The sequence below is a fragment of the Talpa occidentalis genome, unplaced genomic scaffold (assembly GCF_014898055.3).
Source record: "Talpa occidentalis isolate TD23 unplaced genomic scaffold, MPIMG_talOcc4v2.1 talOcc4.10, whole genome shotgun sequence".
Classification (NCBI taxonomy): Eukaryota; Metazoa; Chordata; class Mammalia; order Eulipotyphla; family Talpidae; genus Talpa; species Talpa occidentalis.
Window position 1 is genome coordinate 100,077,205 of NW_023600993.1, and position 27,142 is coordinate 100,104,346.

At 54.0% G+C, this 27,142-nt stretch overlaps 1 protein-coding gene and 1 long non-coding RNA gene across 3 annotated transcripts in view; one reads left to right on the forward strand and one right to left on the reverse strand.

Moving 5' to 3' along the window:
- Positions 1-496: 496 nt before the first annotated feature.
- On the reverse strand, positions 497-17,557 carry KCNG1 (potassium voltage-gated channel modifier subfamily G member 1). Its single transcript, XM_037500466.2, has 3 exons — positions 17,526-17,557; positions 6,369-7,189; positions 497-1,324 (listed from the first exon to the last, which is right to left on the reverse strand). The coding sequence occupies exons 2-3, from the start codon at positions 7,161-7,163 to the stop codon at positions 554-556; spliced, it is 1,566 nt and encodes a 521-aa protein (XP_037356363.1). The 5' UTR covers positions 7,164-7,189; positions 17,526-17,557; the 3' UTR covers positions 497-553.
- Positions 17,558-18,252: 695 nt separating this feature from the next.
- The window catches only part of LOC119236563 (uncharacterized), a 48,772-nt gene continuing 39,882 nt past the window's right edge, over positions 18,253-27,142 (forward strand). Inside the window, exons 1-3 of one of the 2 annotated variants that reach the window (XR_008552928.1) lie at positions 18,253-18,306; positions 18,571-18,667; positions 24,143-24,303. This is a non-coding gene — a long non-coding RNA (uncharacterized LOC119236563). Of the gene's footprint in view, positions 18,307-18,393; positions 18,426-18,570; positions 18,668-24,142; positions 24,304-27,142 lie in introns of those variants that run through there. The other variant, XR_005123099.2, reaches the window with a different exon arrangement.

The following is a 27,142-nucleotide window of genomic DNA, read 5'->3' on the forward strand; positions in this document are numbered from 1 at the left end:
CAAAGAGAAACCAGAGAGGAAAGGCAGTGAACACCCCACTTTCCCCTCCCACTCCACTGGCCCAGCCCCAACCCTGGGCCACCCACCCGAGGGAGGAGGCTTGTTACCCGCCCCGCTGCTGGGAAGCTCCCCATCCAGAGCCCCACGAAGGCGTCGTCTTTTCTTTCACCCGTTTTCCCTCGCAAAGGCTGGTCCACACCACAGCAGATGCGTTGCTGCTGCTGTTGGTGGCTTATCTCCAGGCGGCCCATGAAGCAGGTCTTTGCCGGGCGTGTTATTTACATGGCGGGAAGGACAAGCCACCTCCTGTGGAGGGCACAGGCGCGGGGCTGGGGACGGTGGGGCTCCTGGCCATTCCCACGAGGGCTGGACGCAAGGGCCGGGTCGGTGCTGCGCAGCTGGCGGGCCCCTCGGGCGGCTGGACTGGGCCCAGTGGGCGCTCGGGCGGCTCGGGCCTTCGAGGCTGGCTTCCTAGTGGCTGCGGTGGTGGCGACGCGGCGCAGAGGGCAGCGGGGCAGGGTGTCCTGGCGGCCGTGGGGTGTGTCCTCCGGGCTCAGTTGTGGTCCCTGGCGTCTGAGGAGGCGCTGCCGAACAGGAGGTCGCTGTCCTGGGACATGCCGCTCAGCTGCGACTTGGTCTTGATGAGAAACTGGGCCCTGCGGAACATCACCCGCTCCTGCTCCTGCTTGAGCTCCAGGTAGGAGCGGGAGAAGGTGTGGAAGATGGAGGTCACGGGGAAGGCCATGAGCAGGATGCCGCTGAGGATGCTGCTGAGCGCCACCACCTGGCCTGGCGTGCTCCTGGGGACCATGTCTCCGTAGCCCACCGTGGTCATGGTGATCACCGCCCACCAGTAGCAGGCGGGGATGCTGGTGAACTCGGGGCTGTCGGCCATCTCGTTCTCGATGACGTAAAGAAGGGGGGCAAAGAGGGCAATGGCCACGCAGAGGAAGAGCAGCAGCAGCCCGAACTCGCGGGTGCAGCGGCGGGCCGTGAGCCCCAGCGTCTGCAGCCCCAGGGAGTGGCGGGCCAGGCGCATGACATACAGGATGCGCAGCGCGCGCAGGACCCGCAGCACCAGCCCCACCTTGTCCAGGTAGCTGTTGCCTGCCCCAGGCTTGCGGCGGCCCGCGGCCGCGCCGTCCACCAGCAGGGTGATGTAGTAGGGCAGGATGGCCACTAAGTCGATCAGCGTCAGTGGGCTGCGGAGGAAGGTGAACTTGCTGGGCGCCTGGATGAACCGCAGGAGGAACTCCAGGGAGAACCAGCCCACGCACACCGACTCCACGATGAAGACGTTGTGGCACATCTGTGAGCACTGGCCCTGGGAGACAGGCGAGAGGTCACAGGAGAGGTCAGCTGCGGGGGTTCAGGGGGCTTTCAGCCAGGGTCTGGATAAGACCGATCTGCTCTGTCTCCGGGAAGTTCTGTCCAGGCCTAGAGCATGAACTGCCACCTCCAGGCTGCCCTCCACGCTGACCACCTCTCACCTCTCTCTCTCTGGCCCTGACCTGGCTGCTGACCTCCAGACCCCAGAGGGTCTGCGCCCTTGGAGTGTCTGATAGGCACTGCCCACTCATCCTGTCCTAAACCAAGCTCCTGATTTTCCTTTTTTTGAATGTATTTATTTAAAAACTATTTTTATCGAGGTAACATTGATTTACAACACTGTATATGTTTTAGGGGTCTAGGTTCACACCTCTACAAATGTATGTTTTCACACCATGCCCACACCAAAGACCCAGGAATCCTCTACCATCGTTCATGGGGCCTCTGCCCCTTGAATTTGTTTTTACTGAGCTATAATTGACCTATAAGATTGCATAAGTCTAAGGGACACGAGTTGACTTGATACATTTATGCACTGCAATATGATTATGACTGCAGTATTAGCACTGCTATCAATGATATAATTACTTCGTGTGTGTGTGCGTGTTGGGAACAGTTTAGAGCTAGTCTCTTCGGGCTCCTGACTTCTGTGGTTTCTCCTTTCTTGGTGACCCACAATGCCACCTTCCCAGTGACCCAGGGGGGAGACTTGCCTCATCCTGACACCTCCCATACACAAAGCGCCATTATTTAAAATGATTCCATAATCAAACCCCTTCTCACGATGTCCATTGTCCCCAACCTGGTCCAGGGCACTGGGACGGATATAGCCACCTCCACGGGGCTGATCTGGTTGGTACACATGGCCAGAGAGACCCTGAGAACAGGAATCAGTTCCTGTCCCTCCTCTCGCCATGTCACAGAGCACACATGACTCAGGACCCAGCTGCCATCTCTCCCACTTCCTGGCCTGCTTCCCTCCTCGCCCACCTGCTCCGGCCTCCCAGGACTCCTGCTGCCTCCCAGTCTTGACTCGGGATCCCCTGCAGAATTCCTCTTCCCCTGACACCCAGACCCTCTGACCTCTTGCTTTCCAGCAGGTCTTGGCTTCAGCTTCACCTCCCCCTGTTGAAAAATTTCCCCTCAGTTCTACACAAAGAGAAAAGGTTAACACATTGTGTAAAGTAGCCAAGAAGGGGTGGAGGGGAAGTAAGGAGGACCCCCAGGTAAGCAGAGGGGAGCTTCCTTGTGGGGTGGAGGCAGCTGGCGGGTTCGGTAGGAGGAGGTGTGTGTGGCTCGTGGACAGAGGTTTTGACCTAAGTTAGAATCCTGGTCGCCTGAGTGAGGCTCCAGCTCTGCCCCTGCCAGTGCTGACGAGGGGCTATTTATGTAAACCTGGGCCTCAGTTTGCTCATCTATAAAACGGTGATAAACATGTCTCCTAAGTTTGTTATAATTATTGAATGAGTGAATATGTGTGATTTTTAAGACTTGTGCCTGACCTATGGTGCATGTATTATGTTATCATCTGCATGCATGTATTATATGCATGTAATAGGCATGTATTATATTATCATCTCTCTAAACTAGAGGTGAGATTGTCTGCAGAGAGCGAGGGTAAAAGAGGAGGGCTGGAAGCTTGGGAACTGTAGAAAGGTTAGAGGCAGGCACTGCTGAGGGGGGAATGTGGCCCAGCGATGCACAGGTGTTGTTTGGCAATGGTGAGCGCCCTTAATAAAAGAAAAAGAACAATTCTTCTTCCCTTTGTTCTGTACCCCAATCCCCCTCATCATGGTCTTTGTTCAGAATGCTTAGCATCTTTTAATACACTTTGTAAATTACTTATCATGTTTATTGTCTCTCCCTGCCCCTTGCCATGCCTTCCCCCCATGCCTGTCCCTCTGCCCCATCCCCTGACCCTCTGCCACAGCAGACTGTAGCCCCACAGGGTGGGTGGTTTGTTCACTGCTGGGACTCCAGTGCCTGGCAGGTGATCAATTCATAGTTGTTACTGGGGCAGATGGAAGGGCATTGGACTGGCATTTGGACCAGAGTCCCAACTCAAGGGCTCGGGGGGCAAAGGAAATGGGGGGAGTATGCTGGGTTGGGGGTGCCCACTGGCAAGTCTGGCCTCCTGCCAGCTCCCAGGAGACCACCTCACCAAAATTTGTAAGAGAAGCTGGAAATCTGGAGTTTAATGTGAATTCTCCTGGGGTTTTAATGTCAAGCTCATTCAATACAAAGGTAACACTCAAAGGTGCTACCTGTGTGCTGGATTTGGTACTTGGCTGTCAGCTTGTGTCTCTGAACTGAGATATAATTGCATGGTAGACTGTCCCGCGTGACTTTGGACCTCAGTCTCAAAGAGGTTTTGGCAGAAGGGAAAGCAGACATGGTTCTAGCCTGGGGCATCTGGCAGGTTCCTGGGCACAGCTGGGTTTTATGAGTCCTGAGCTGCAAGCTCTGTCTCTAGGAACATGTTGCAGGCCAGAGAAAGGAGCTCACACTTCAATGGGCTTTGTGGTCTCAGAATGCCAGGCCAGGGAAGCCCCCTCCTCCAGGAAGCCTTCCTGGAGTGCAACCCCTGCAAAGATCCAGCACAGTGGATGGGCTTTGCTCATACACCCCTGCAGCATGTGTCTCACAATTCTGGTCAGGGGGCTATCAATGTCTCCCCCTCCCCACACTATACTTGAAGCTCTTTGAGGCTGGAAGACTTGGCTTGATCATTTTGCCTTCCCATAGTACTGCATACAGTAAGCACCCAAATATGTGCATAAGGAGCAAGTGAACCAAACTAGTCTCCAAATTCAATCATGGAAAAGGTCAGGTTTGTTTTTTTTTTTTAAAGGCAAGTATCAGAAGTGGAATGATAGTGGCTTTATTAGTATTTTCCTGATAAAATCAGGATTGAGTATGTTAGAGCTAAGAAGAAAGATATACTGAGCTCAGGTGCTTCCAAATGGGTCTCAAACGATGAGCACTGTCTCTTTTTTTACGATAGGTGTGTGTCATCTTTACAGTTAGCACTTCCTGTAGCTCACGCCCAGCCATTGCTGCCGACTCATTGCTGTCCCTCAGTTTCATTACATGGGATGAGGCACAGAGAGGTTTACTAATATGCCTACAAATGCATTGCCAGAGTGGACAAAATGAGATTCCAGTCCCGGCCGTCTGTCTAGCCCTGCCTTCCTCATCACTACCCCTCAGACTTACCAAAAAGTAATTTTACTGTTACCAAATGCTGTTTTCTTAACAATTATTTTAAAATCCGATGTATGAAAAAATGCCAGAAACCCTCTGTGATTATAAATGTAGCAACTACTGCCACTTCTTTTTTTTTTTTTTTTTTTTTTTATAGAGGCATGTTATTTATTTATTTGTTTGTTTGTTTTTTGTTTATACATGCACTGGGTACAGTCAGAAGCGCGGGAGGGTGAGAGAATTCACCAGAGCCAGAGCGGGGAGCAGAGCAGGCAGAAGGACCGAAGTACACTGCTGAGGGGAGCAGCGGGCCGCAGGAGAGGTCTGCGCGCCATGTGGGACCCTCCTCCTGTGGCCGGGGAGCAGCCGGGGATTGAACCGGCGTCGCAGAGGCTGCGGGCAGGTTCGCAACCCAGCGCTCAACCGCTGCGCCACCAGGGAGGCCCTACTGCCACTTCTTCCATAATATATGTATGTGGAAAACTCTCTATGGTGAGTGGTTCTGACGTCAACCAGAGCTTGTGTAAAGCCCTCTGCACGCGAGTGTGCACAGCCAGGGCTCAACACCTGCCAGCCAGCATGGTATTCACACTCGGTTCACACCACTTATCTGCGTCGCCAATGCAATTTGTGTTCCATCCAAGCCCTTCAAACTGTCTTGAAATTTCTTTCAGAAGTCCCACATGTCAGGGAGGGGTTCCAACTTGCAGGTTTGAGGGTCTCACACGGGAGGCCGCTGAACTGGGGAGCAGCTCCCACTAAGAGCTACCTTGGGGGACTGCAGGCAGCAGGTCTGACTATCTATTTTAAGAGAAGCTGGGAGTTTGAATTTTTAAATGAAAAACATCTTCTAAATGCTGACAGTCAAGTTAAAATTTGGGGAAGCACAGTGTGGGCCAATCATTGTTTCCTGGGGGATAGGAGTTCCACATGTGCTTCCAAACTTCTATGTCTGAGAACACAGAATTTGGACTTGGTCAGATCTGGGTCTGGGCAAGCTGTTCTGCCTCAGTGTTCCTATCTGTCAAGTGGGTGTGAAAGCACTTCCTGTCCGGGAATGTCGGGAGATTCCCCGAGAATGTAAGAAGCAGGTAGAGTGGCAGCCCAGTCCATGCCTTCTGCTAGAGAGATAAAGACACCTCTCTATATACAAATAACATCCACATAGATGCTTATATATTAGTGATCACAGGCAAGCCTCTGGGATATTATGGCAAAATAAATCAAGAGCATGAAATAACAGAGAAAAATCAATTAGGATTTTGCTTTCTATTCATTCAGATGTCAACAAGTATTTGCAGAAATCTATTGAACATCTATGCCTTATGCTAGTTCTTTTTCCTTATGCTAGTATTGCTAAAGCTAATTATTTTAATATATTTTAAGTCACCAACGTACAAAAAATATGGATGACAATTTAGTATTTGCCAGTATCTGGAGTTTTTATAGAAGGCAAATAAGAAAGATGAGAAAGGACTCAAGTTGGTGAAATAATTATTGAAATTATTTGTCATGCACCTAGCTCTGGATCATGCACATCACAAACCATACCATCCATTTATTTATTCCCTTATTCATTCATTAAAGACTGGTTGAGTGTCTGGGCTTATCTAAACACTGGGGACCCAGCTGAGCACCGGGAAGGCACAGAGCCCATGTTTTAGCCAGGAGCAGGGCTCACAGATGTAAACACCATGTCAGGAAGGGCTGGGAATGCTACTTTGTCGGGGCAGTCACAGAAGGCTTCCTGGAAGAGGCGACAATATTTTCTCCCAGGTCTTCAGAGACCTCCCCTCACCGCAGCAAGCCTCCCCGCGCACAGCTTGGCCTCTTACCTGCTCCTCCTCCTCCCTCAGGCTGGGCAAGGTGCTGATGGACAGGTTGACAGCGGTGACCGTGACAAAGAGCACCGACAGGCAGGCGAACACCTTGCCGGGCAGCCCCGAGTGCGGCCTCTCCACCATGTCGCGCAGTCTCCGCATGCAGCGGCCCAGGCGGCTGTCGCCCGCGGCCGGGCCCTCGCTGTCGGGGTCCTCGCTGTCCACCAGGTCGTCCTCGTCCTCGCGTTCCACCATCTCGGCGAACTCCTCGATCTTCTGCAGGTAGCGGCGCTTGCAGCAGCTGTCCAGGTGGTCCTCGGGGATGCCCCAGTAGACCAGCTCCTCCTGGAAGGAGAGCGCGCACATCTCGCGCAGCAGCCGCAGCTTGCCCGCGCGCAGGAAGGTCAGGATGGTGCCGAAGGCCCCGGGGTTGCGGTCGAAGAAGAACTCGTTGCAGGTGACGTCGTAGTCATCGCACACGTTGAGGATGTCGTCGAAGTTGGTGCAGGCCTTGAGCTGGCCCAGCCGCGTCAGCGGGAACTCCTCCAGCGTGGTCCAGGGCAGCGAGTACTTGATGCCGCCCACGTTGATGATGATGCGCCGCCGGCGGTCCTCGGCCTGGCCGCCCTGGTGCACCTGGTGCACCTGGTGGCGGGGCTCGTCCTGCGGCCGCAGCCGCTGCGCCCTGCGGTAGAAGACGCCCTTGAGCGAGTGGCCCTGCGGGAAGAAGGCGGGGTGCAGGGACGCCTCCGAGGTGCAGCTCAGGGCGCTGTAGTCGTAGTCAGAGTTGTCTCCGGGTAAGAGGGTCATTTTGGGCCTTCACATCCCTCTGGGGCCTGCGGGGGAGGGGAAAGACGCTGCTGCAGATGTTTGCTGGGCTCCATTCCCAGGCCCTACGCCCCAGTGGGGGGTGTGCACCCCACCTCCACCCCCGACCCGTGATGGGCTTAGTGCCCGCAGAGCATAGGAAGACACGGGGCATCCTCTCTGCACTCTGGGGGCACAGCAAGAAGGCAACTCTCTGCAAGCTGGGAAGAGCATCCCCTCCCGCCCCACAACTCCACCGATGCTGGCATCTCCGTCTTGGGCTTCCAGCCTCCACAAGGTGAGCAATGAGTGTTCCAGCAGAGACATTCCTCAAGGAGGAAAACAGAACACCATCACTCTCATCTCTGCCCTCCGTCCATCCAACCACTGATGCCAGGAAATGTACCTGGAGCCGCGGTGTGCCAGCTGCAGCTTTATGGGGGATTCACAGCCACACGCAGACTCAGACATGGTCTGGACCCCACGGAGCTGGCATCCTGGTGGAGGTCACCCAACACCTGAACCGTTATTAACTCTAGGTCAGCCTGGTTTTTGGTATTAATTGAGCTTGAAAGGGGCCCCAGGGCCGATTTTGTCCCCTGAGGACATGTGACCACATCCAGGGGCATTTTTGACAGTCATGATTTGGGGGTGCTAGTAGCAACTAGTAGATAGGGGCCAAGGATGCTGCTAAATGTCCTGTGATGGCCAGGCCAGACCCCACAACAACAATTCAAGCCCAAATGTTCACAGTGCTGAGGGAGGCAGCACCAGTGTGAGGGTTAGAAGGACAGGCTTCACCACCACGTGGCCTGAGCAAGTTACTCAACCTGGACGTTGCTCAATTTCCTCATCTGTGAAATGGGTATTAACCACGGACCTACTTCAGAGGATTGTTGAGAGGATTCAATGAATTATGTACATAGGAGCAATGTCTGGCACATAGTAGGTATTCAATAATTGCCTATTATTACTATGAATGTTGGTTGTAAAGGGATGCCCCTTATTCTTGCATAAATGGAAAACTGATGTTACCTGCCATAAATAAGAGGCACTGTCCAAAGAAATGCTCATGAGGATAATAGTGCCACGTTGGCTCACATATCAACAAGCATCTGGACAGACATGCTCACTCCTCCAGGAAGCCTTCCTTGACTTTTCCAGCTAAACCAATCCACTTCCCCTCCCCCAACCTGGTGCATTTATCTTCACTGCAATTACCAGCCAGTGTTAGAGTTATCTCTGTACAAGCCCGAGTCCTCATCAGACCACTTGCTCAAGCCCGGCGGTGCAGGAACACAGGAAGAACTGCCAAAGGAGCACATTCCCTGCAGGTGAGGCCACAGCGAGGAGAGCATTTCCCAGAAACTGAGGACTCCTCCCTCCTCAACCTTCACTGCTAAGGGTTTGCTCTACTAGAAAGAGATTGCTTATTCTTTCATAGCTCGTGGGCTAAAAGGTGGTTCACAAATATTTTGTCTGGCTTGGAGATGGTTTTGAAAATCGAGAACTTGCGTATAAAAAGTGCAGATACTTGGCTTCTCTTGAAAAGCTAGGCAATGTGGCAACATTTTGGCCCAAATTCCAGCTGAGAGATGGATGCCCTTTTTAGGCTGGGCATGCCAATCCACCACAGTCCCCACCCCTCCCTGTTGTATTTCTGACACCTGCTCCACTCTACTGCTGTATGCTTGTTTCCTTACCTCTGCAGGCATTTGAATTTGAGACCCTTGGATTAAAGCAACGGAACTTTCCAAAATTAAGCTGATGCATAGGAAAGTAGCTTAGAGTGTAATACCTTGCTTTTAAAAATCATACCCCTACCTCACCCAGTCCCCAGTAGAAATAAGTGGCCCTGGTAAAATCTATCAATTCCATTGCCTCTACCCAAATGCCAATCTGAGGTATAGATGTGTTCAGGGAGCAGTATGAATGAAAAACCGTTTTTATATGCACTGGGGAGGTGTTTCCACATTGGAAAAGGGCTCCTGCCTAACAAATTCTTTCACAAAAGCAAGGCATCTCTTCTCTCAATCTGTGGGGAAAGCTAGTTTCACAGATCAGGTTTTGGAAAACCAGGGTACACCTGTGTTTGAAATAAAAACGATTTGATTTTAGTGTTGAGGGTGTTTTTAACTTCACCTAAAATTGGAACCCATATCCTCAGGCAAAGACTGCCAGGAACCTTGCGAGGAGTGAGAAGAACTCCTTTTAGACACTTCACGTTAGCGATCCTGCTTTCCAGCTCGGCTGCTTTATCTTTGCCACCGAAGAGGAGAAATGACATTCTGTTCAGAATGATGGTGATGGAGGCCAAAGAATATTCTCTCGTCCCGCCAGCCCCCAGAGCCCTGTGAGCGCCCCACGCATTCTCTTATGGAATTTCTCCTGTCTACTCTCCCCAATTTCCCTTTCCAGAAAGCTCCTCAGTAAGGGATTCCTTGTTTCTTTCTCTCATGGTTTGTGTTAACCGTGAGAGCCTCAGTGTCTTGTGTGGAAAGTTATCCTGTCTCAGTGTCTGAGTCCTAGTCTGGAGGAGGGACAGCTGGCCTGCTCAGGGCATGCCAGGTGCTGTTTGAGGAAGGGGCTGAGATGGTGAGGCCAAGGAGGTGTCCTGAGGGGGCGTCATTCATTTTTTTCATGGAACATTTACTATATTCAGACCTGTGCTAGGTCTAGAGGCAAAACAGAAAAAAAGAACCAGAGAAAAAAACCAGCCTCTGTCTCCGTGGAGTTGACATTCTAGTGCGGGGAGATGATCTCCAGAGTACACAGATCATTTTAAGAAACAGAATAAGGTGACAGATGGAAAATGACTGGGGTTGTGTGTGGTCTAGGAGGACTTCTTGGAGGAAGGGGCCCTGGGGCAGACCAGCCTTGTGAGGACCTGGGTAGAAGCCCGTGAGGGTCTTGGGTAGAAGATATGGGAAGACCTTCCTCCCTGACCTGGGGGTGGGCTCTGATGGCCCAAGTCCCAAGAGAAGGCAGTGCGGTCTGGCAGTAGGAGTGCGGCGGAGGGTCCAGAAGATGAAGGTGGGGAGTCAGTGGCTGGGTGCCAGATGGAGCAGGGCCTCGCAGGCCATGACTACAAGAACTGGGGTTTACTATACACCTGAGGGGGAGACCTCAGGCTTTAGTGCTGGAAGTCCCTGTGGTCATTCTGGAAAGAGGACTGAGGCTTGGACCAATGGAAGGGACTGGAGAATTGGAAGGATTTGGGTTGGACTCCAGGAGGACTGCTGACAGGTGTGCTGACAATGGTGGGAGGGAGAGAATGTAGGATTCCAGAGGTGACAGATAGGGGGCGCTGTGAGGAGCCCCCAAGGAAGACAACAATTCCTGGCTGTGGGACATGGGATGAAGGACTGGAGAGGGTGTGGCCTCCGCCAGGTGACTGGGGTTGGGGGCCTTGCACATGGATGGATGGATGGTGTCAGACCACCAACATGACCTGATGATTCTGTGTGTTTTGTGGGGTGGGCTGTAATCAGCTGGAAGTTTTTTTTTTTTAAGATTTTTTTTTTTCTAAAAGATTTATTTTTTTTATACAAGCACTGGGTACAGTCAGAAGCGTGGGAGGGTGAGAGAATCCACCAGAGCCAGAGTGGGGAACAGAACAGGCAGACTGATGAAATACACTGCGGAGGGGAGCAGCGGGCGCAGCAGGAGAGGTCTGTGTACCATGTGGGACCCTCACCAGCGGCCAGGGATCAAACTGGCGCTGCAGAGGCTGTGGGCAGCTTCGCAGCCCAGCGCTCAACCGCTGTGCCACTGGGGAGGCCCTCAGCTGGAAGTTTTGACCTGGCTGACTGGCGAGGGCAGGAAGGCAAGGCTAGCAGAGCTATGAGGGTGCCCAGCACCCAGTACCTACTTCCCTGCTTAAGGTGCATTCTACCCCAGCCCAGAGTGGTTAATGCAGTAGACATCACAGGGTGGGGTGGGTAGGGGGCAGAACAAGAAGTCCCAAGTCCTCATTCTAGTTCTGATCCCTAGAAATGAATGTGCTAGGTAAGGGGGAATGTATGTGACAGCTGTCTTTGGGATGGGAAGTGTCTGGGGTCCTTTGGGGCCATGCAGTCCCCGGGACCCTTAAAGGATGGGAGAGGCAGGAGAGTGTTTCAGAGCAACACAGTGCCAGGTGAGAGGGGTCACGAACCAGGGAATGGCAGCCTCCAGAAACGGAAAAGGCAAGGAACTTACTCTAGACCCTCCACAGAGGAACACAACCTACCGATACCTTTATTTTAGCCCCAGAAAACCCACCTGAGACCTATGTCCCCCAGAAGCACGAGGCGATATGTCTGTGTTTGAAATCACCCCATTCGTGGTGATGTTATGGTAGCAAGAGGAACCAAATACAGGGGAAAAGTGGTTGAGTTGGAGCAGCAAAAACATCCACAGGCTCTGAAATCAGGAGACGTAGGTTTAAGGCCAATGGCTCTGTGACTTTGGACAAGTCATGTCCTAACCGAGACTCAGTTTCCTCATCTGTAAAATGGGGATGTGAGTAACTCCCACCTCCCCGAGGATGAATGAGCTGACAGCCGACCCATGCCTGATATGCAATTGCCCCCCAAGGGCTGACGATTCTACTATTATTAGTCGGGGGTCGAGTCTGACATCTCCCCTCTACCCGCCCAGGGGGACTCCTTTCTTGCCCTGAGCCAGCAGAATTTGAACGCTGCATTGCCTGACCCCAGAGCCCAGGGATGGAGGGAGTGTGGTCAGGTCCAGCCTTCTGGGAAAGCCATCAGAGGTACTGAGGAAAAGGAAGGATGTTGGTGCCTACAACTAAGGGATTATTTGTGCTCAAATCCTTGACTCAGGATCTGCTTCTGGGGAGTCAGGCCTAAGAGAGGAACACAGTCCAAGATCATGCATCCCCTGCTGCTGGTAGTGCTGGAGGTGGCCAGGCCCGTCCCGGAGGAAGGGACAGTGGTGTAGACACAGATGGTGGGCTTCTGGAGACCAAACAGGAATGAGAAGCCAACGAACTAGATGTAGCTTTAGCACCATTTACATCTTCAAGACATGTTGCTGAGTGCAAAAAGAAACAGAAGTTTATAGCACTATGCTATTTATGTAAATGAACACATACAACATCACATATTTCACAGACTCAAGCACATGTGAGGCTCGATATCAACCACAAGGAGGGTGCCTGGGGGAGGGGAACAGGCTTGGGGATTGGAAGGAAGGAGCAACGAGTTGGAGGCCGGCCAAGGCCAGGGATGAAGCGTGCTGTACAGCAGGCAGTGTGGTCAGCACAACTTGGCTTCTAATTCAGGTAAAGAAAAGAAAAATAAAGAGCACAGGACCCCCAAGTGCCAGGTTCTGAATGGTTCTGGGTGCTCATGGAGATACAGATTCCCAGGCCCCTCCCCAGAGAATTTTAATCATATTTCTCAAGGGGGAGGCCAGGACTTGGCATTTTGACAGCTCCCAGGAGTCTCATGTACGATCAAGTTCAAGAAAGAAAAGAGGTGTCCCCCAGGGGCTGGGGGTGTAAAGGCTGCTTTGCGCTTTGATAGGAAGCCCCCTGACTAACTTATCAATCTCCCTGGGGTTCCAGAAGGTTCTGTGGATCCTGTTCTTGGGGAACTTCACCGAAGAAGTAGAAACACGTCTGGTTTGAGAGAACAACCCTCTGCACTGGGCCACCTTGACCTAGCCCCCCCGGCAAGCTCGCAGACCCGCCCTGACTCGCTGTGCACGCTAGCTTCCCAGCTCCTCCTAGGAGAAAGATGGTGCTCGTCAGCTACGGCCTAGGACTCAGTCCACAGCCAAAGGTAAGTGATCAGTTCAAATGTAAGGAGTTCTGAGGGCAGCCCCACCACAAGGCTGCTCTGTAGTCTGCGTCTGACTAGGGATGGGGGCGCTAGGCCTGGGGGTGGTGCAGGGCTGGGGGCTGCGAAGGGGAGCAGGGTTCAAGCCAGCCTTGCTGGAGATGGCTGCTGTGCCTGCTCATAGCCGTCTGTACCCCCAGCCCATCGCCAGCCCTCTCTGTGCCTGGGGAGGGGCTTGGAACCTCACAGAATATTTCGAGGCTCTGGTGAATGGTCGCGCAGGTCTTAGTTGTCCCCTGTCCACATGGCCATATTCCATGAAGGACATGAAAAGGCTCCAGGTCCTGCTAACCTGTGGCCTCTCTCAGCTCTGCTTCTCTGTGCTTGTCCTCAGCCCACTCCACAGGTTGGGGCTCTGCCCCTCTCCTGAGTAGAGGAGGGCCCAGAGGTGCAGACACTGGCAGTGCTGGACAGCAACCCCCTCGACCTCCTTAGTCAAGGGTAGGTGACAGGGCGGATGGCAGGGCCCTGGCCTTCCCTGAGTGACAGGCACGACCGTTTACACCCTGGTCCCACACCAGGAACTGGAGGCTGGAGATGTGAAAACTCTTGACTTAGGTGACAGTGATGAAGTCAGGACCCAAGGGGGCCTGTGGGGCCCCCAGCCATAGCTCTTTGACCTCGGCATTCAGTGCCTCCCTCACTGCTGGCTCCTGATGGGGTGATCTGGCCCCCCTGCAGCTGACCAGGAACTGGATCTCTGGTCTCTGTTTCCCACTGGCAAGCTTTTGGCAAGTCTTTGGAGATGAGGAGAAGCAGGCAAGCCGCGGCCGGGAGAAACACCTTTACTCTTACTGTGTTTGTACCAAAGCAGAGCAAGAAATTAACCTGTTTTTTTTCAGGCTCTGGGCTGCCACTGGCCTCTGGGCAGCAGAGACCACTGTGGTGTGGGCCACCAGCCAGGGGGAGGGGGTCAGGCTGCCTGCCCACCCTTCTGCAAATGCTCCACCTCTCTGTGCCTAAGCACCCCCGCCGTTAACTGGGGTCACCACTGCACAGCTCCTGAGAGCTTGCAGCCCTCATTGTAAGGGCTCAGTGTTGGCTAGAGGGGCTCTGGGCTCTAAGCAGGGATCCACCCCTCTCCTCCCACGTCCTCTCCGGGAGGAGGAACGAGAAGCAGGGAGCCGCTGGGGATGCCAGAGGGCTGGACTCCTCCCCCTCTCACCTGGCACTGGGCCTCAGTTTCCCCATCTGTAACCTAAACTGATGAGGCCATGCTGGCAGACTATATTCTGGCAGAGTACATGCTGGCAGATTATAAACTGATGAGGAGGGATAATGGTCCTCAAAGATGACCGTGTCCTAATCCGCAGAACCTGTGAACACGTGACCTTACTTGGTAAGGAGATTTTGCTGGTGACATGAGATCGAGTGTCTGGAGATGGGAGATGGTCCTGGGTGGGCCTAGAGGAACCCCAAGTAAGAGGGGGGCAGGAGGGCAAGAGTCAGAGAAGGAGCCGTGATGAGCAGGGCACAGAGGGATGTGTCAAGGGCGCAGCAGCCTCCAGAGCTGGAAGAGGCACAGACACGGATTCTCCCCCGGAAGGAACAGGGCCCCGCACACCTTGATTTTAGCCCAGGGAGACTCAATCTGAACTTCTGCTCTCCCCAAACCAGGAGGGAATAAATTTGTGTCACCAAAGTCACTACATGGGCACAACTCCGTAGCACACAGAAACGAACACAAGTCCCAGGCTAAGAAGAAGCTTCTCCGTGCCCACCTGTCAGGCTCTGGGTTCTCCCAGACCACGCTCTCAACCTGTGTCCTTCACTGTGTGACAGCCAAGGGACCCCAGCCACGTCCCCACCCTGGGCCTGCCACGCGTCACGGCCAGCGTGGCTTCCCCTGTCAGAGCCGGGGCCCCTGGCTGGGCTCACCCACAGGCAGGTCACGTGCATTAACCCCCCCTTAAAACGTTACTCGAAACAGATCCAGCGTGAGCCTGGCCTAGGTTCTGGCTCACTGAATCTCCGCAAGAAGCCCGGATGGAGAATCTGTCTCTCTCAGCTACCTGCTGTCTGTCTGTCCTTGCCACATCTGACCACGCTGGTCCTCAGCCCTGCTGCCTGTGCGCTGGGGCCCAAGCACAGTAGGTGGAAGGGGAGAGAATATTTCCAGGGAGAAGAGCTATTCGCTCCATCCCTCATCTTCCCCCAAATGAGAAAATGTGCCAGAGTCCCTTCCTCCTGTCCCCTACGAAAGACAGAGGTGGCCCTGGAGCCTCTCTGCTCTGCGGCTGCTGGCAGAAATGTCACCAAGAGCACTTTGTTCTTTTTTTTTTTTTGCCTTCTACCAGGAGGTGTTTGGGGGTGGGAGCTGGAAGGCCTTTTCATTTTCCCTCCTAGTAGCCTGACATTTGGGGATACTGGCATAAGCAGAGGGAAGAGACTTGGAGGAGCAGTGAGGACTTTGGGGCGGCAGGGAGGGGACACCTGCTTAAACAACCCCTCTGTTCTTTTGTCCTAGTAAGATTAAGGCTGCTATCTCTGGGGTAAGCTGTGTGGGGCGGTGAAGAAGGTGGGGATGAGCCTGGCTGTGCCTGCCTGGGGAGGTGCGGGTGCTGGCCAAGTCCCCACAGAGCAGGGGAAAGGCAGAGGCCTGGTTCAGAGCCTCTCTGCAGCACAGTCACTTTATACTCGGATTTTGTTAATCACATAGTGTCTGCTAGATTTAAAAAGATGGCCAACCACGGCTGAGTGCCCACAACTAGACTTGCTAGCCTCCCCCTTTCATGCTAATCTGCAGTGATTCTCTCAGCCACCAGTTTCCACCAGAGGCTCCATTTTTGGCTTTAATGAATCAACCAAGAGTGTACCCCCAAACCCTATATCTTTGGCCACTGGAAATGTTGACTCTCATTCATGAATTTAGAGAGGTGAGAAAGGACAGCCTTTGGGGGTCCCGGGGTGAATTCCTTAGTTCTGGTGTGAGTCTCCTGGCTTGCAGGCACCTGCTGTTCTGCTGTTCCCAGGGGCATCTCCCTCACCTCTTGCCAGAGCCCACCTTCTTCTGGGGCAGGGAATTCCATGTGGCAGCCCCTACCAGGCTCCAGGAGTCCCCGGAAGGTGCTCCACCCTTGGGACAGCGCTTGAGGCGGTCTTGTTTCCAGTGCACGCTCCGTCTCCCTTGGGTTTGGAGAGTGTCCTGAGACAGACAACTTTCCACTGGAATGGGCTGGTTTACTAATGACTGATGACAGCAGTCCCCAGCGACCACCCTCGCCTGCTCCTCAACACACCTTCCCTCTCTCCCCACTCAGCGGGTGCCCCTGCAGAGCGCCCTGAGGACACAACCTGAGAAGGCCATCAGGAAAGTTGGCAGGCCCTGGCCATGTGTCCCTCCCCCTAGCCCCAGCATGGGATGGGGCTCCAGCAGGGCCACACTTTTTGGGGGGACTCCTGGGATGAGGCTCCCTGTAGTGAGTTACAGCAGTTTCAAGGTCTCAGTGTTTGTCTCACCCACTTGCACAGAACATGAAGTGCGTAAGAAAAATGCCTGCCCCCTGGACAGCTCAACTAATAGGCCTCATGGTGGGGGCTTGTGTTAACCAGGAAGGTTAGTTCAGTATCTCAGTCCCTCCCACCCCCACCTACCGCCTTCCCAGGAGATTTCTAAAGACCTCTTCTTCCTATCCAAGCCCTATTCCAGGCTCTGCCCCTCAACCTCCGCAGCCCCCCTGGGGGCTCCGATCTTCTCAAGGGACAGCCGGGTCTTAATCAGACTTGTCCCTGGACTGCCAGCTGGCCTCCGGCCCACCCTGCACCCACCCTAACCGTCTCCTCACGGCTGCCTCAATAACTCACACGAGTTAAATAATGTTGAGCACTTGGCATGGTCAGCTGCGCATATGGCGGCCCACCCATCTTTTTCCTGCCCATGAATGAATGAGTGAATGAATGAACTTTTCCCTTTTCCTTCCTCACCCGAAATCTCCAATCCAGCCAGGCCGAGCTCCTCCCGCTATGGGCGCTCCCCAGAGCGCCCCTGGGGCTCAGGGCAGCCACTCACCTTCCCAGCCAGCTACTGGGGCCTCCCGTGAGCAGAGCTGCCTGGACTCCTGCGCCGGGCGCACAGGGGCACTCGGGACAGCTGGCTGAGTTAATGAATGACTCCACAGAGCCCTCCGAGGGGCTGCTCCCTTCTGCGCCGCGGATAGAGTGAATGAGCGAGGGACAGACGCCCCCTCCCACCGCCCCAGAGCATCCCCTCCTCGGCGGATGCGGTGACGCGGCGCGGGCGAGGAGGCTCCGCCGCAGCCGGGGTGCGCCCAGAGGCGTGGAACGCCCGGCCCGGCGCGCGGGGACCCCTCGGGGAGACCCGAGGCTGCACGGGCACCGCGACCGTGGGGAGCGCGCTTCGTGCCGCCGCCCGCAGCTGCTCCCGCGTCCCCCGTGGCCCCAGCCTCCCCTCCGGCGGGCGCCGGGCCCCGGCCACGTGCAGCGCCCCCGGAGCCCGAGCTGGCAGGCGCGGGGGCCGCTCCGCCGCGCCCGGCGAGGCTGCAGCTCGCGAAGTTCCCACCTCAAGTTCCCGGCGCGGCGTCCCCGGAGTTGGCCGGGCGGGCGGTGTCCCCCGCTGCGGGTCCGGCGAGGGCGCGTCCAGGGGTCGGAGCCGCCAGGGGCGCGCGCGCCGCCTCCCCGAGCCGCCCGCAAACTTCGGCCCCCCGGCCCGGCTCGGCTCCCGCCCACGGACCCAGGGCCGCCCCGCCGCTGCCTCCCGGTCCCGCCGGGCTCCGAGTGCGCCGGGAGCGCTGCGCGGCGGCCGCGAGGGAGGGAGGCGGCCGGGGGGAGGCGGGACGCGGGGAGGGGACTGCGCGCGGGGCGGGGAGAGGGGCGGGCGGCGGGGAGCGCGGCGCCAGGCTCGCCCGCAGCCCCGCAGTGGCCGCGCGGGGGGCACCCAGCGCCCGGGCGCCCCAGCCGCGCGCCGGGTCCTCGGCCTGGGACTGGCCGTGCCAGGCGCCCCCGCCACCCTCCTGCGCTCCGCCCGGCGCGCCAGCCCTGCGGCTCCGGCGCTCGGCTGCCCTGGGGCTGCACGCGCCCCGCGGCGCACCCACCTCGGGAGTCGCGCGCTCTGGGGGTGCTGCGCCCGGCGGGTCGGGTGCCCGCGGGCCCGGCCCCACCCTGGCCTCCGCGCCCAGGAACGCCCTCGCGCTGCGCTGCCCCCAGCCGCGCGCCCCGCGGGCCCCAACATCCTGGGGGGCGCACGTGCGCCTTCTCCCTGGAGGTCCCAGTGCGCCGCTGCCCTCGAGCCCCTCTGGCGACTGTTGCCTGAACTTTCCTGGGGACGGCGCTTGCCACGCCAGGTGCTTTCCTTGCAGGGCCGCGTGCAGTAGGGCCCCGGCTTCTGTGAGGCCAACCACCCGCACCTCTGGCCTAACACTGGGGCCCTGGGGAAGGGTCCTGCAGTCCGGGTCCCCACCAGGTGGGCAGGAGCTCGCCTTACCTGGCAGGCGGTTGGAGCAGTGCGTTGGCTGGGGCTTGCGTCGGAGGGTTCTGCCAAGAGGCGCCACCGCAGAGGCGGCCTCTTGGGGTCGCTTTGCCGACATCTTCCTCACTTTTCCTTCCAGCCCCGGGTTCTCCAGCATCAGAGCCCAAGGACAGGCCGCTCAGAAACCCTGGTGTGGGTCCTGCCTATGACAAGGGCGGGCGGCAGGCTCCCGAGGTGTGAGTACCTGCTCTTTCTGGGGCTTTGGGAGAAGAAACAGGGTTAGGGTGCTCAGACTTTGCCTCCTTGGTGCCATGGAGGCGGCCGGAACAGCGCAGCTCCAAGGACTCCCCTTCTGCTGGGCGAGAGGCAGAACCAGGAGGGCCGCTAACCAGCAGGTTCTGGGCGAAGGGCACAGAAGCCAGAGCAAGGCCCGGGCACAGCGTGAGGGGAGAGAGACTATCAGGTGACCTCTGAGGAGGTGGCATTTACACCGAATCCTGGACACCGGGAAGTGGCCCATCTTGGGAAGAGTTTTCCAGGGTGGCACAGCAGAGGCAACAGCCCTGAGCAGGAGAGACAGCAGCGACCCTGGAGAGGGGTGTTGGGGACAGTGTGTGGCTTTGCCGTGGCCAGGTGGTCCCCAAGTACGCTGAGAACCCCTCTCTACATGGTGGCTTGGTCCCTGCTGCCGTCGCTCATCTGACCGTTGGTTTGGTGTCCTTCTTCCTCACTGCTGTCTGTTCCCCCCCCTGGACACTCTCATCAGGACCGGGAGGGTGTGTTATTCCACCACCCCCTCCTCCCCACCCCCCTTGGGCACAGGCAGACAAGGCTCCTGAAAGCATGCTGGAGGGACACCGAGGACAGTCCTGTGTCATCTCAGAGAGACACATGACTCTCTGCAGGCCACAGGATGAGGCTATAGAGCAGGAGGTCTCAAACTTTATTGTGCTTCTGAATCCTCCGGAGGGCCTGTCAGACCCCAAGTGGCCTCCCTGCCACCCCGTTTCTGATTCTGTGGGGCTGGGAGGGGCCCTTCCGATAAGTTCCCTGGTGACGCCGATGCTGCTGGCTGGAGGACCACACCTTGAGAACTTCCGACGTGGAAGACTTGAAATGCCACCTGCTGGGTCTGACTTCAGCCCACCTGAGTTAGCAGGTGGCTTGAGTAGGCCAGGGATCAGGCCTTGCTTCCCCTTGTGTAGGCCCAGCTAGCCCTTGTGAGCCACTCTCGAGAAGGGCTGGCCAGAGGCCCGGGCCTATTGGAGCACTGTGGACCTGAGTCATATATTGAGTGACCTCTGGAAGAAGACCTCCGAACAGGATGGAGACCACCAGTAAGAACACTCCTTCCCAACCCCTTCCAGCCCATATCCACAGGCTCAGGCACTTGCTGTGCCCAGGAGTTAAATTACTGTCTGATCTTATCCCTGACTTGTACTAAACCATGTCCAATAAAATTCTCTTAAATCCTTTTAAGGAATTCCCTCTTTGCAGTTCCTCCCTCCCTTTAGGGCCTCCCAGATCTTCAGTTCTTCTCTTCATATCTCCATTTCCTTCCCGAGGAGCATCCTTCCCCAAGCTGTTGTGGACAAGTGGATGCTGATGATGCTGGGAAAGTTTTCTGGAAAGATGAGGCTGATCGATGCTCTCGGCACCTGCTAGGTGCAGGCGGGTTGCTGGGTATTAGCACGCGGGAGGTGCCAGTGGGTGGGTTTGGCTCACAGACCTGTTTTATTGGGCCCTGGTGGGTTAATATATATATATATATATATTTAAAATTTTGTTAGATGCAAACCTTTAAAAAACATGGAGCTTTGCATATATTTTTTTTCTCATGCTACGTTAGGTGACCTGGCTGGCATCCCTTGTGCCCATGGTGTGTGAGTGTTGGCCCCTCAATCTGCATCCCATCAACAAAGGTACCCCCAGGTGCTGGGGGCTTGAGCTGCTGACCTGTCAGTTATCTGGAATCACCCAGCAATGGCAAAGCTGGATCTCAGGCCAGGCCTGTCAGACTGACCAGCTCCAGTTTGTCCCAGAAAAACAAGCTGCTATTAGTATTGGGGGCGGAGGAGGATGTGGCGTCGCCGGCCCCGAGGAAACACCTTAAAAGGGAGTTACTGTCAGCGGTTTAAGGATTTGCTTTCCTTCCCATTCATAACCTGCTGTCAGTAAGTCATAAAGTTCTGGATTGTTTTTCCATGGCATGAAGGGTTGTCCAGAGCTGTCCAAACTTTTTCATCCATCCTTCCTCTGGAGATGAAAAGGCTGAGATTTGCAAGTTGGTTCGAGTTAGGAGGGGCTCAGGGGAGAGAGCAGTGGGGTAGAATTTTCCCTCGCTCTCCTGGCAGGGATCTAAGAGGATGTCTTCCAGCGAAGACTTGTAGAAAAAAGCGCTGCTGGGCCAGAGGGGTGGGGGGGGGGATGGGGCATTCGCCTGCTGCCTCTCTGGAGGTCACCTTCTCCCAAAAGCTTCTGTCCGAAGATGCCCCTGCCTAGAATGATCTTCCACAGGTTTCCACACAACCAGTTCCTCCAAGTCTCAGACAATTATCACTTGGGTCCAGCTGGGATCAGGGTGCAGAGGGTAAGGTTGAAACATGCAAGTGCATGGCTTTATTTAGGTCTATATTTAAAACGTTGATGTTTTGTTCATCATGGATTTGCTTGGCACTACTTTTGATTTAAGAATATTGTAGCAAACTATTTATCTTGATTAGTGAGCTTTTTGGTGATTCCTTAAAATTTGCACCTGAGGCCTGCTCCCCACCTGGCTTCACCTTTGTTCTGGCTCTGCTCCTGGGTTCTCTGGACTGGGAGTCAGGAGACCTCATTCTGGTCTAACCTGTGCCTTGAGAATAGTGATTGGGCACAAGTCAGTGGCACCATGTCTCCTGAGACGGGGCTATATCTGACTTGTTCTGGAAAGATCCAGGACTACCACTAGAGCTCTGAGAGATTGCATGTTGTGTCCATTTCCTGGAGACTTGGGGTCTGCTTTAGGCCTTACCAACTCTGGCCTTTATAGGGTGTTACTGTCTTTTTCCGGGCACCCCTGCGAGCGATTACTCTGTGCCGACGCCACAACCTCATGGCTGCTGTGTGCAATGAGCATCGACCTCCTTGCCTGTTTTCCTGTCTGGTGAGGTGGGAAGTCTTGGCGGTGTGGTTGTGTACCCTGCTCTTTGATGTATTGTTTTTTTTCTTTGGTTCTATCCATTGGATCATGGGAACCTTCATCATGAACCTTCAGTACAGCCAGCACTCTGATACAAAAGACACATTTCCAGTCCTAGAAGAGAGTCTAGTGAGGGCGCAGGCACAAAAGCAATCCCATGTGCTGGGAGAAACCTGATGTCTTCGAGCAATTCCACCTAAGCCCCTGATCTCTCCTGAGAGACCCTGCACTGTTGGGGCCATCTCAAATGTCATGAGCCTAGAGGGTTAGGATCACCTCAGGAGGGTGCTGATTATGACATTTGGGATCACACTTGCTTGCAATTCCTTCTAACTCCCCAGCTCCACCTCCGTCTGTCCCTCCTCCTCGGGATTGTGGTTTTTCTATTTTCCTCACACAATTTCAAAAGCCCACCTCTTTCTTTCAGTTTTTCTCTGCTGCTCTAGCCCTCAGGAGATGCTTTCCCTTATTCCTCTGCAAAGTTTTTATCAACTAATATGTCCTCTGCCTGGAGCTTAATTAAGATCTGTCCGGAGTTCCTTGTCGCTTTAGCCCAGCTAGGATGTTCTGGTTCTTGCAGGGAGAGGGCACTTGTTTAGCAGTTAGTAACAGGCTCTATCCCTTAACTTCAGAGGCAGTAAACAGACCTGTCTTGCTAGAACTTCCATGCTTTAAAAATAATTAATCACATGCCAATATTTGAACATCAGAAGATTTCATGTAAAAAGCTGGGTTTCTGTTTTCCCTTGAAAACTTAGAAGATCTGCCAACCTTGAACTCTACAATCCTCTCTGGCAAATATTGGCTAGAGCTGGTAGCTCCTTTTTCCTTTGCATGGGGGTCTGGATTCTCCAATTTGCTACAGTCGCCACCATTCCTTAGTGTCCAACACTGACCTCACTTAACTTGTCTGCTTTACCTGCCTGGCTCCTGTAGGCATTTAAGATTTTAGCCCCTACTTTTAATGGTTTCCTTTCTTAAGAGGAAAAACAGCTCATCAGAGAGCTATGCACTGGCAGATGCTTTGCAAGGCTCAAAGGGAGGCTGGGCGTGGAATAGGGTGTGATTGCTGAAGATAGTTGGGTAAATGGGGAGGGGAGAACCAGGAGGGTGCCTGCTGTGAATCTAGGCCACACGTTCTTAGTATCAACACACTCAGGCCTTTGAACTTGGCTGGTGCTATGTTGCTTTACTTATACATCTAGAGATATAGTTAATGCGAATATGAAACAATGTAATGATAGAAATTGAAATTAACTTATTGAGAGCATTTATAGTATGTGCCAGATACCGGTGTCAGAGTTTTACATTTAATTCTCACCCTGGCTGTCTGAACTAGTCTCTGTTTTGGAGATGAGAGACCAGAGACACAGGTAAGCAACTTGCTCCCGGGGCCACAGCAAGAAAGCAAGAAGCTGTGATTGTAATACCACAAGTGGCCCTGGAAGCCGGATTCCGTCAGGATTGGAGGTGCCAGGAGAGATGGTTTTTGTTACTCTTGTCTCATTTCCTGGGATTGCAGCGTGTCTCCTCTTGCGAGGAGTCTGTCATGGTTGAGCCTCTCTTTCCTCAGCCCGGGGTTGAAATTAGCCAGCCCCATAGCTCTCACTGCAGGCTGTTTGATTTGGAGACACACCGGCTGGTCAGGTAGGGGTGGGGCAAGAGACCCAGGTACCCTCTCCTTCCACACAGCCCTGGATCCCAGAAACACAGGGCATGAGCTCACTCCCCCAGTGTCCCCAAGTCTGAGGTCAGCACCCCACTGCAGTGCTCTCAGCACCCGGCTTGCTGCAGTGGAAGATTTTAGTCCCCTTGTCGTTACTTTGCATCGCTTCTGGGCTGTGTTCCCTCTTATTTCATTTTCATCTGAAATCCTGAGCTCACCCTCCTCAGCAGCTGACGTGACCATTTATTTCCAAGGCTGCAGTCAGTCGGAGGGCTGCCGACAGCGACGCAGAGTGCTCTGGGTTCTTGCCACCTTGTTTTGTCCCTGCAGACAGGCATAGGAGATGGGAGAACATCTTCATTTTGCAGCAGCAAAGCTTTCAAAGGCTTCTGGACTCAGCAATCATCCCCTCTGGGCTGAGACACTTTCTTTGACCCCAGAGGGCACTGCCTTGGTGGACTCTGTCCCTCAGTCTTTTGTCCCTTTGGATGCAAAACCTTGAAAGCGCATGTTCCGTGCTTTGCACGTGTTTGGCTAAGGCCCCTGGATCAGCCTCTCGAGGTTGTGTGCTCACAGCTCTCCATACCCGGAGAGGGCCAGAGGCTCACGGGGATGCACAGCGAATGAGTGGCAGAGCAAGACTGAAGGTTCCCAAACCTTTTACTAGTTTGCCTCTTTCGGAGCACAGAAGGCTAAGCCTCAAGGGCGCCCGTCCTGTGCACCAACCACCTGGAAAACCGAGGTCTCAGCTCGGCTGTTCTGGCTCAGGGAGCTGGCCAGAGGCCCATCTGAGCACCCTCTCCCCCACCCCCGAAATGATCTCCTGTCAGGTTGAATTTACATTTTTATTATCTCTCCTTCCAGAATGTGAGCTCCGCAGGGGCAGGCACCAGTCTGCTGTCTGTCCCGTTTGCGGCTCTTTCTCAAGCTTCCAGCACACGCCTGGTGCCCAGGGAATGAAGGGAGAAACTGGCCGGGTGGCTTGCAGGGACTTCAAGGGACCCTTAAACAGGAGAAGGTTTTCAGTAAGTAATGAAAATGCAAACGTCTGCGGAATCACTTTCGTTTGCTTTAGATAAGATTTTATTTGTGGAAACAAAGTCCACTCCTAAAAATGGCTTCAAAGCCATCCATCTACCTCAATTTTGTGGGTACATTTCACATCAGTTGCTGAGCTCTGGGTTCACGCCACACCTCACACAAAGGGCTGTGCTTGCGATATGGGAGAATTCATGGGTTCATGTGGCTGGAAATTCTAGGGCTTGGTGCCTCACTCTAAAGCGCAGGTTCTTTAAAAACAACATCAAAGAATTACGGCATAATGACATTTACATGCAGTGAAGTGTACAGATCTTAAGTGTGTGGTTTGATGGGTTTTGACAAATGCATGCACCTGTATAACTCACCTACCTGTCAAGGTCTACAACTTTCCATTAGCCAGCAGCTCCCTAGTGTTCCCCTCTACCAAGCCCCCTTCCAGAAACATCCGTGTGCCCCAATAAAGACTGGCTTTGTGTCTGTTGGAACTTCATAGGAACGGAATTAACAGGGCATGCGTTCTGTGTTGCTCACATGAAGTTGCACGGCCAGCCTCCACGTTGTTGCAAGGATCACGTCGTCCATCCTTCTCTGTTGCTGAATTGTGTACAATTGTATGGACGCCCCACATTTTGTCCCTTCATTCAGTGTTGGTGGACATTTGGATTGATCCCAGTTATGAATAAGGCTGCTGTGAACATTCTTGTACACGTCTCTTTTGTGGACATGTGTGTTCATCTGTTAGTAAATTCTAGGCGCTAACTTGGTGAAACAGTCCACATTGTCGGTGCAATGATGTGCTGCCTCCCTGTGCTGGAACCTTCTGTCTGCAGGGGTCATGGACACTGCTTGTGAACTCTGGGCGGGCACAGACCAGCCTGTGTTTAGTGGCTGGTCCAGACCCAGCATCAGCAATGGGTGGAGGGAAGAACCATTCGGGATTCAAAGATAATTCTTTGGAGACAATTCTACTGGGTGTCCTGTGTTTCTACACAGCTCGCAAGCAGAGACAAAAACTTTCAGACTATATTTTAGAGGATGGTCAAGTAGTAAATAGCCTTAGCAAATAGTGTTTCCTTCCAAAGCAAAGGGCAGGCATGTTTACTGTCCATTATAAAAGATTTGATCTTCTGAATATTATTCAGACTTAGAAAGGAAGGAAATTCTGCCACATGTGATGACATAGACAAACCCCGAGGACCTCATGCTAAGCGAAATAAACCAGACACAAGAGGACAAATACCATTTGATTCCACATACGGGAGGTGGCCGGGGTTAAATGCAGAGACAGAAAGCAGAATGGAGGAGGCCAGCGCTGGGGGCCGGGGAGATAGGAATGGCTGCTGTAGAGAGGTGTAGAGTTTCCATTTTATAAGATGGAAAAGTTGTTACCCAATAATGTGAGCATACTTATAGCTACAGGACTGTCCACTTGGAGAGGTTTCAGATGGCCGCTTTTGTGACACATTTTTTTACCATCCGCATAAGATTTTACCATCCACAAGCCCAAGGTTCCTCCCCAGCAATGCAGCTCCTTGGCCATCTTTGCACCGCCCTGTGGGGCTGGGGCTTGGGGAGCTGGTGGAAAAACCCACCAATGTTGTTACTCTGACCACTGCTATCATGTGAGTAATAACCTGTCCTTAGTCTCTGACCTGGGAGACTCGTGTCTTCTGCCGCATCTATGAAGCTCGGGCAGCGTCAGCCTCCGTTCCCGATAGCCGTGACCACTGTGTCTGCCTCTGGGAATGCTGTGCTTTCTTGCTCACAGCCTTATCCCCACGTCTCCCACAGGTACAGTGGCACACGGGAAAATGCTCAATCTATACTGGCAGGGTGGAAGACAGGGTGGCTGAATGAATGCTGACTGAAGCCTTGACACCTCAAGCTCCTGGGCAGCCTGCTGGCTTTCATCTTCCTCCCACCCATCCTTGTGCTCCTCCTTTGCAAAGGCACGGGAGCACTTTCAGGGGGGCTGTTCAGGAGGTTGAGTATCACCCTCTCTACGGAAGAGGAACTAGAGGTTCACAGAGGTGAGGGTCCTGTAACCTTCGCCCTGGGCTTGGCTGTTGACTGTGTAGTCTCAGATGGGTCCTGGTGCTGGAATCCCACCCCTTCTGTTGCCAGACTTCTGGATGCAAAGAGAGTGGGGCAGGTGGAACTTAGAAGCTTCCTGGGAGGAAGAAGCTGCTTAGTTAGCACTCATGGAGTTTGAGGGGGGGTGCACCCTGCTGGGTAGTTCTGGAAGACCCTTTGCAGCTGCCGTAGGAGGCCCTTGTTTGTCTCTGGCAGCTCAGTCAGTTTCATAATTGGCAGGGGTGGGGGGTGGGGGATGCTACAGAGGGATTTGGTTTTAGGACATTTGATGCTGCCTCAAACCCTAGTCTTGGTTCCCCCAAGTCTGATCCCCTTAATCTTCTAGTATCTTCTAGCTACTCCCAGAATGGAGTCTGACAGTTTCTCTTTCCACACCATTGCTATGTCTTGCACTTCAAGCTTGTTCCCCTTGGGTTCTCCCATTTATTTTCAAGAGCATACTTTTGAAATCGGGGGCAAAAGGAATCTTATTGGTTTCTTCTTTCATTCTGCTGAAACAGTTCTGTTTTTCTTGCACACAAAGCAGGTCCCTCTGACTTACAAGGGTAGAGTGTTGCATGGGAGAGACGGGCAGAGATGGCAACAAAAGCATAAGGACTCATACTCCATTGACTCGTGGCCTTGACGACTTGAAAGCTCTGCCTCCCTCGCAGTGGTGAGGCTGTAGCTCTTGCATTTCCTTTCTCCTTTTGTGGCATACAATGAGAAATCTTTGAGGAAATGAGAAAA

Coding starts and splice junctions, on each gene's coding strand:
- KCNG1 (XM_037500466.2), bottom strand. CDS start 7,163: ATGACCCTCTTACCCGGAGACAACTCTGACTACGACTACAGCGCCCTG. Junction 1,325..6,368: donor TGAGGGAGGAGGAGGAGCAG/GTAAGAGGCCAA, acceptor CCTGTCTCCCAG/GGCCAGTGCTCACAGATGTG.